Source organism: Sinocyclocheilus rhinocerous, unplaced genomic scaffold (genome assembly GCF_001515625.1).
Source record: "Sinocyclocheilus rhinocerous isolate Xijiao unplaced genomic scaffold, SAMN03320098_v1.1 scaffold2138, whole genome shotgun sequence".
NCBI lineage: Eukaryota > Metazoa > Chordata > Actinopteri > Cypriniformes > Cyprinidae > Sinocyclocheilus > Sinocyclocheilus rhinocerous.
This window is the reverse complement of record NW_015656024.1, coordinates 563,245-573,065: the sequence shown is the minus strand read 5'-3', so window position 1 is coordinate 573,065 and position 9,821 is coordinate 563,245. Positions and strand designations below refer to the sequence as shown.

Below are 9,821 nucleotides of genomic sequence, written 5' to 3'. Positions count from 1 at the left end.
ATTAAATAATAATGAATTGTATTAAAAAATATCAAGCAGCACAACTGTTTTCGACAGTAATAATAGTTCTGAAGGATCATGTGACACTGAAGACTGGAGTAATGATGCTGAAAATTCAGCTTTGCCATAAATTACATCTTAAAATATATTCAGAACAAAGAAAACAGGCCTATTTAAAATTGTAATAATATTTCACTGTTACTGTTTTTACTGTATTTTTTTATGAAATGCATTTCTATCTTCACCACAGCACGCAGAATAGCAACACTGTTAGGTTTAATTATACATTTATTTTTTACCAGAAATGATAGAGGCAGTCTTTTCCAGCCTCCCACAGTTTTCAGCGTATAAATCTGATACCAAACAACAGGATGAACACCCCACCCAGTCACAAGTCTCCGACTATTTTTATTGACTTTTTAGGCTGCTTGCAATTAGTCATTTTTTATCATTGTTCATATATTACAGCTGTGAAGGGCTGTACTTGTTTTCTTGGGCGACAGTCGTCGGATTGAAACACCCCAGCAGTAGATAGAATTGATTGATGATGACAATAGCTAATGGTCAAATAGCCAAAAATCGATCATATTGTGGTTAAGATTTGCGTGTGTAATCAACATGTAATGCAAATATAAGTTTGCAATGCAAATGTAAGTTCAGATTTAATATGTCAAAAGTAAAAACTAGGTCTGGAGTTTGATCCAGGGGGTCTGTTAAAAATACCCTGTTGTTTCATCATCTTTTGCCCTGTGGTGTCTGCTAATGAAGAGAGCTCCCGCTAACAATGACTAGCACAGTTGGCCTAATCAACGCTTGTCTTACGCATCCGTTGCTCTTCCTCTATTCCCCGGTGGTCTGGTTTTCTCGTTATTGTAATCTTGAATTAGGCCTGGTAAATTGAGCTTTTAATTAGCGATGCTGGTTCGAAAGTGTGAGTGTTGTGACCTTATGTATGAATTACTGTGTACTGTAGTCTTCTTTCTTATTTAAATCTGATTCTAAATGCTCTGAATTGGTGAATCCCATCAAAACATTTTCAGGTCACAGTGTGTGTGTGTGTGTGTGTGTGTACCTGTTTTTCTATTCTGGTGGGGACTTAAACCTGAATACACACAGACTCATGGGGACTCGTGTCACGGTGGGGACCTAAATGGAGGTCCCCACGGGTAAACAAGCTAATAAATCACACAGAATTAAGTTTTTTGAAAATCTAAAAATGCAGAAAGTTTCCTGCGAGGGGTAGGTTTAGGGGTAGGGTTGGTGTAGGACAATAGAATATACGGTCTGTACAGTAGAAAAACCATTACGCCTATGGAGAGTCCCCACAAGGATAGCTGACCAGACGTGTGTGTGTGTGTGTGTGTGTGTGTGTGTTTGAAAGAAGTCTCTTATGCTCACCAAGATTGCATTTACTTTTAGAAATACAGTAAAAACAGTAATATATTGTGAAATAATATTACTATTTAAAATAACTGTTTTCTATTTTAATATATTTTAAGGTGTAATTTATTCCTGTGATGCAAAGCTGAATTTGCAGCATCATTACTCCAGTCTTCAGTGTCACATGATCCTTCAGAAATCATTGATATGCTGATTTACTGATCAAGAAACATGACCTATTATTAATATTGAAAACAGTTATATTTATGTGCAATAAAATGTTTTTATAACATTATACATTTGATATCATTTAAATTATTAAATAATATTTACCAACACTTTTGATCAATATAATTAAATTTTTACATTGTGGTAATGAGAATTAGGGGTCAAAATGTGCTGAATAGTCATTAAAATTATGCCACAGTGCAAAAAAAAATCTTAATGGTCTTAAATCACAGGGATGAACTGATAGGAACACACATTCACAGGAATACAGCGATATGTTTGAACACAGGTGCTTAACAGCAGTAATAAAGCCCTCATTGTGCTGGTGTGTGAATGAAGTCAAATAGACGCCTGACTGTAGTGTGTTTGCGGTGGGAGGGTCTTGAGTGGATAGAGGTCACTGCGGGTCACCACCGCCCCACTGTCTTTGTTCCTGAGACACAATGAACAACATACTTTAAATAATTCAGATTGTAACACCTGCAGAGAATTGTGCTATTGTCAGGCGTCACAATTGATGACTCTAATTGTTATTGGCTCATATTAGCAGTGTTGAGAAAGCCGCTTTGCCCTTTTCAAATGGTAACTAACTACATTCAAGTTAAACGGACAGAGTTTTAGAGTTGATTCTTATAGTCTGGACTCACATTTAGGGGACACCGAATTCAGCAATCCCCTATCTCTGAGCTTTGAAAGGCTCGACTGTGTGTGTGTGTGCTATTTACGGTTTTAAAATCACTGCCGTGTGCAAAGTGACCCTGAGCTATATCTGCTTATTCTGTAAGTGTTCTGCATGAGCGATGCTTCTGCGTAAATAATGCATCGGCTTCATCAGGAGGCTCCGCCGTGTCTTTTCTGAAAAGCAGAGACTCACTGTTGCCCGGGAAGTGACTTTGAAAGAGACTGCAGCGTTCTCTTGGCAGACGGGTATTATGTTTGCTTCTCTGGTTTCATCATTGTATTTATAGCGTGGCATTGCTGAGTCACTGGCAAAGGCTTAAAGTTGAAAACGCACAAGGCTGTAGTGTGAGCTGCTGAAGGGAATCCAAAGCATCCTGACGGATGATGGGGAAACAGAGTTGGGAATGAAATAACGCTCTTTGACTCGGTATGTTTTGGTGATCTGGCAGTGTTTGGAAAGGGCACTCGCTCTCTAGAGACTTTCTGTCCCTTCATCTGTATTCTGCTACAAACTCCATCTGGCTAGAGCTCTTAGGCCTCCTTTAAAGGGACAGTTCACCCCAAAATGAACGTTCTGTCATCATTTACTCCATACCTGTGTGACTTGCTTTCTTCTGCTGAACACAAAATAAGATAAACTGTTTAGATATGATATGAAATGATAACTGTCATATCCTCTTTATATGTTCTGCAGAAAAAAGAAAAACAGGTTTGGAACAACATGACGGTGAATAAATGATGACAGATTTCATTTTTGGGTCAACTAACTGATTTAAAAAACGAATTTATTTTTATTTTTACTATGTGGGTGAATATCATTAATAACATTCCTGTGTCATATTTCACCCCAAATCAAAAAAAGGAATGAGATTTTGCCTTAAGAAAATGAAGTGATATGACTTTCATGAGTTTTGCAGATTTTCCTCTAATTCTCATTTTCAGAATGCAGAAATCCTATTATCATTACTGTAATGAGAGAGAAATATACGTAAAATGTATATAGTGTTATTTGTTGTACTGCCTTTAATTTATGCTGTCTTAAATATAAAAATCACTCTAGTGCAGTAATGCGTTACTGAGAATCACTGTTAAGAACAAATGGAAACTTTAAAAACATGAAAATTAATTGTAATTTTAAATATTTACCTTTGACACTATCCTTCAAACAACTCGGTTTTAGCCATTTGTCAGGAAAAAGTTTTAAATCATGTAAAAAAAAAAATCGCTTATTCCTTTATATAATTTAGTAAGTATATTGTATAATTTTTTACATAAATATATCTGTTACGCTAAATAATGATTGAGCAATGTTTCATCAATATAAGGTAGACACTATTTGTGTTTAAAATGTTTTCTGTGTATGTAAAATATTTTTTTTTTTACATGTGTATATATGTATTTATTTATTTATTGCTTTCAGTTGAATTATAATGTAAAGGAAATCCACTGATAAAAAGACAAGTTTTTTTATGCATGACACTAAATTGCGATTTCAATAGTGACCAAAATAATCATGATTTATGTTTTTTGCCATAATCAAGCAGCCCTAATTATGGTAATGCCCATAGGTGCTTAACTGTCATGAAATCTTTAAATAAAATATTATTTCTTTTGACGTTTTCACGAGAGCAGCCCACTTCGCTCATCTGCGTTTCTTTCTTTCCTTATAAAGGTTTTCCACATTATTAACACCTTTAAGTTTTTCAGTTAGCCATAGAATTCCGAAAGAACTTCATGAATATGAATTCTAAATGCTGAAGTGTGACAGGAACAGTGAGTTCCTCATTGTTTTTGCGGTTTCTCTCAGGCAGCCGCTGATTATGTGAAGGCCCACCTGCCCGAGTCTCTGAAACAGCAGCTGCAGGCCTATGAGCGAGAAAAGAAAGACAGTCCTCTCTCCTATCCCGCCATCCTAGAGCAGCGCATTCTGGCTGTGGACCGGGACATGGTGGAGAAGTTCTCTGCCAGCCATGATGAAGCAGGTGAGCAGGGACGAGAGTGTGTTTTAGGTTGATTTAGCTGACTGGAAACCGTAAACAATGCTGAAGCCTTCTTTTGTCTTCAGGCACGACGTGTTTGGTAGCCCTGTTGTCAGACCGTGAACTGACTGTGGCAAATGTCGGAGACTCTCGCGGCGTTCTCTGCGACAAGGACGGCAACGCTGTGGCCTTGTCACATGATCACAAGCCTTACCAGCTGAAAGAGCGCAAGAGGATCAAGAGAGCAGGTGAGGTACTACAGCCATAACTGATGATTTTGGTAGGCTTAAACTATTTTGACACGTACAAAAAAAAAAAGTGCTTTGGCTACAAAAAAACCCATCTAAATTTGTATCTTTTATGCACTTTTAATTATTATTTCTTATTTATCAGTTAATTGATTAAAATTTAGGTCATTTTTTTAGGGACATATGTGACCCTGGAGCACAAAACCAGTCTGAAGTCGCTGGGGTATATTTGTAGCAATAGCCAAAAATACATTGTATGGGTCAAAATTATTGATTTTTCTTTTATGCCAAAAATCATTAGGATATTAAGTAAAGATCATGTTCCATGAAGATATTTAGTAAATTTCCTACCGTAAATATATCAAAACTTCATTTTTGATTAGTAATATGCATTGCTAAGAACTTCATTTCGACAACTTTAAAGGAGATTTTCTCAATATTTAGATTTTTTTTGCACCCTCAGATTCCAGATTTTCAAATAGTTGTATCTTGACCAAATACTGTCCAATCCTAACAAACCATACATTAATGGTAAGCTTATTTATTCAGCTTTCAGATGATGTATAAATCTCAATTTCGCATATAGTAAATGTAACCATATACAGTAGCTGGTGTAGGTGGGGGAAAAGTCATTCAATTATGAATCACGATTCTGTCTTCTACCGATTCGAATCTATTCATGAATTATGAATTAAGCTTACTACTAGGCCTGTCCAGTGGCATAAAATGGTCTTTAAAATGACAATAATATCGCTTATCGCAATTATTTCTGGGGCAATATATCGCACAGCAAAAAGTTGTTATCGTGACAGGTCTACTTACTACAACAGTTCTTAACGAACAGAAAATAAGCTTAAATAATGTATATTTACTGGCGCACGTCTCCTATCTGCACATGCACTTTTTACACACGAGAAGCGCTTTCAGAAATCGAACAATAAAGTGCTTGTAAAACATGCTGATGAATGAACATTCCTTTGATTCGATACGTCTCTCAACTTGATGCTCACATAAACTGATCAGATTTTAATAATGCAGAAGACACATGCCTTTACATTTTCATTTTCATTTGATTCAAATAAAATTCACCGTTTAGAACCCAGTCTAAAATCGAGTCTATGCATATATTGAATAGAAATTTGATTCAAAATCGAGAATCGATTTTTGACCCAAGAATCGATTTGAATCAAGTTGTAAGATTCCCACCCCTAGTAACTGGTCATTTTCAGAGGAGTTTTGCAACATTTATTTCTTGGCCTTTTATAGGCCATTGTATCTTAAAGCATTTTTTTTATTCGCTTACACAGTATATTATTAGTATTTTTACTGCTCTTCTTATTAAAATGTTATTTTTCTTATGAAATTACAAAAATTGAACAAGCCAATTAAATATACTACTTTAGTAACTGTAGTACTATTTCTGTGTGTTTAATAATAATAATAATTAATGTTTGTTTGTTAATTCTCGTGTTTTTTTATTAAATAACCTTTTGACAGTGGTTGGATTTGACAATTGCCAAACACTTAAATCATTGATCTTATACAGGGATGCAAACTTATCACCTTTTGTAGAATAAAATTATTATTATTATTTCCACAACAATAATATTGCTACTACAGTAATATTTCTTTATTGGTATATTTAATTGTTGTAATTTAATCAAATTAAAAGAAGGTTATTATTATTATTTATCCTGGATCACGCTATGGGGTTTGCGTAGGTCCACACAAAACCAATACATTTCAAAATTTGTAAAACTCATTAACCTCATAGCATTATTTTTGCAATGCTTATTGCAGTGTAAATGCATTCATGCCACCTCTGAACAAATACACCCAAGTGCAGCTTCTGACAACATGTTTTGTTCTCATTGTAGCCTTATAGGTTTATGTACAATAAATTCAATGTTAAATCAACATATTTCTTTCTTTTTAGTAATGTCGATTCAGTCATTTTCTCAATATTAACACAATGACTTTAAATGATCTTTTGGGGGGGTAATGTCTCAGCCCAAATTGATGTATCAGTAATTTGTGATTCATTGCATCAATTTATTGATGCATTGTGTAATTAATTATATTAAAACACTTCTCAGCCCTAGTATAAATTTAGCTAATTATATAATTTATATTTTTAAATGCATATTTACAAACCTTCAAATGGGGAAGTCAATAAAAAAAAAATATGACAAAAAAAATTCAGCCTAACATTTTAGCCTCCTCTTTAACTATTGGTTAGTAAATGGACATTATTAAACGTTGTAGTCATTTTTCAGTGATTGGGCCTGCTGTTGTTGTAGGATTGCACTTGTAAGGAGTTTCTGGCAGTTCCAGTGTGTGACTGCACTGTGTGAATGTAACACATCTGTGTGATCTCATCCATCAGGTGGCTTCATCAGTTTCAACGGCTCTTGGCGTGTGCAGGGCATCCTGGCCATGTCCCGCTCACTCGGTGACTACCCTCTCAAGAACTTGAATGTGGTCATCCCAGACCCAGATATCTTGACCTTTGACCTGGACAAGCTCCAGCCGGAGTTCATGATCCTAGCCTCCGACGGTCTGTGGGACGCGTTCAGCAACGAGGAGGCCGTGCGCTTTGTGCGGGAACGCTTGGATGAGCCGCACTTCGGCGCCAAGAGCATTGTGCTGCAGTCTTTCTACCGCGGCTGTCCCGACAACATCACTGTCATGGTGGTGAAGTTCAAGAGCAGCTCTGGGAGCAAAACTGGAGAGTAGTTGGACTCAACCGATAAACAGCCTCCAATGTCTTTCCATTAATGCATATTGCCAGAGGCTAGACTTTTTTTTTTTTTTCTCACAATTACAATAAACCGTACAGAAACACATATGCATGTGCAAACATGTGCATTCCCAGATTTTTTTTTTTTTTTTGGTGTTTGCCAAATGGACACTTTATAGAAAATGTATTCTGTAATTACTCCTTTTTCAATTCATTACTCTGTAAAGATGATGTATCCTGGCCTTCCTTAATCAGAGCAATATTATTTGTGAAACAGCAATTGGCATAAATGGTAGAAGGACATTTATTGCCATGAAGATGCACTAATAGTGTTTTGTTCAGGAGACATGCATAAATATCATAACTTTGTGTTTGTTTCTTTTTCTTGTTTTTGTGAATTAAGGAGCTGATGAAACCATATCCAGCTCTTGAATTTGGATGTGCATGATCCATTCATATCAGTTCAGGGCATTAATGCCAATTTACACTGGTGCTGCTCATCAGTTAGTTTAAATGAGGGTGGAATAATGTTGTGTTAGATTAAGAATGTTACACTTTGATTACATTTCATAATAGGTCTATGTCCCATTCATGTCACTGTTTTAATGGTTATATGAATACAGAAGTGGCCAGATTGAAGACTGTTAAAGTAATACTGGCAAAAAAATTGGCACCAGCCCCAATCTACACAAAGGTTTAATTTCTTGCACTTTATGAAATGTATGTGGGAGAATGAAGCGATAAATAAACCTATCAAATCAAAGCTGATATTTCTTGTCTTTGTTCTCTCTCTCTGATAAAAGTTTCATATGCTCAGTATGATTTTTTTAAAGAAATTCATATTTGGCAGGAACTCATTAAATTGATCAAAAGTGATGGCAGATCAAATCATCATAGAATGATTTCTGAACAGTGTTGGGAGTAACGCATTACAAAAGTAATAATATTACAGGCACCAGCCCCAATCTACACAAAGGTTTAATTTCTTGCACTTTATGAAATGTATGTGGGAGAATGAAGCGATAAATAAACCTATCAAATCAAAGCTGATATTGCTTGTCTTTGTTCTCTCTCTCTGATAAAAGTTTCATATGCTCAGTATGATTTTTTTAAAGAAATTCATATTTGGCAGGAACTCATTAAATTGATCAAAAGTGACAGCAGATCAAATCATCATAGAATGATTTCTGAAGCATCATGTGACTGAAGACTGGAGTAATAATGCTGAACATTCAGCTTTACATCAGAAACCATTTATATATATATAAAAAAAAAAACATTAAAAAAGAAGTTATTTTAATTTGTATAATAATATTTCACAGTATTACGGTTTACTGTATTTTTGATCAAACAAATGCAGCTGTGGCAAGAGAGTTCTTTCAAAAACATTTTAAAAGTCCTTCCAAATCTATAATACAATAAGGGGTACAGTACATATATTTACTATATATAATTGTCATTTGAGGGGAAAATGCTCAATTACTTTAAATATTATTATCTGTTGTATTTATCCTATATATCCATTGAAATAAATGCAAAGTATTTTAAACGCGGGTTCATGGTTTATATAGGTTTATAGGTACATTTGAAAACATATATTAGTATCTGTATAATTTTATTATATCAATATCAGTATATGGTATCCTAGATTGTAACAAAAATACACCTGTTGCAGATCAAGCAAACAAAAACAATGGGACAGCAATTTTTACATTAGATACAAAGCTGGTCAGGCCTGAGGAAAGCCTAAGCTGGTTTGTTGGTTTTATCTCATGTGTGTGAGCAGCACATAGATTGTAAGGCAAATAGAATACGCATGTGACGCTTTGCTGTTTGCATTCTTCCAGACTGACTGACAGGTCCAGCCGCAGTAACCTTACACTGCAGCGCCGTGTCTGTGTAACACACCGAGCTTTAACGGTGACACCCTGCCGGATGCTCAGCAGTCCATCGTGACAACCGGGGCCAGGTGTAAGGCCCCAGAATAGCACCAGCATTGTTGAGTCCAGTAGACTATTAAAGCCCCTATCGTGCCTGTTGCCACTGAGTAAGCTTTCTATAAATCTGCCCTTACACACTCTTCCTGGATCTGACGCCCAGTAGTTCAGTGGTCGTAACGTATAAATGTACGTTTGCGCTCAGTGTTGGCACGGAGTTTACAAGACACCCAGCGGCCTACATTTCAAGGATTTTTCCACGCACAAAAATGGGTCAGTGTAGTTCAAGGACGTCCGAGCAGTTTCACGAGTTCACGTCTCTTACAACCATAAAGTTGCGTGAAAAACGCACTCCCGGCATTTCGCGAGAGAAATGGCGACCGGACGCCTCTCATCAGAATGAAGCGGCAGCGGAGAGACGGCGCCGCGGCTGCGGGACTCACGACGACTGCTCTGGACTGGTTTTTGTGGCTGATCCAACTGGTGGGGTGTGGATAGACGAAACCCTCGGAAGACAAAGGTGAACCTGTGGATGTGAAGTTAGTTGGGGTCGTTGTTGTTCTTGTTTTTTACACTGAAATCCATCCTGAGGTTTCTAAAGGTGACGACAATGTCAACAATCCAGTGC

At 36.4% G+C, this 9,821-nt stretch overlaps 1 protein-coding gene across 1 annotated transcript in view; it reads left to right on the top strand.

The window, feature by feature from the left end:
• The window catches only part of LOC107719270 (protein phosphatase 1L-like), a 13,405-nt gene extending 5,386 nt beyond the window's left edge, over nt 1-8,019 (top strand). The window contains exons 2-4 of the mRNA XM_016526662.1: nt 4,097-4,271; nt 4,355-4,516; nt 6,903-8,019. Coding sequence (XP_016382148.1) covers nt 4,097-4,271; nt 4,355-4,516; nt 6,903-7,252 — 687 coding nt within the window. The 3' untranslated portion in view covers nt 7,253-8,019. The remainder of the gene's footprint in view (nt 1-4,096; nt 4,272-4,354; nt 4,517-6,902) is intronic.
• The last annotated feature ends 1,802 nt before the right edge of the window (nt 8,020-9,821 follow it).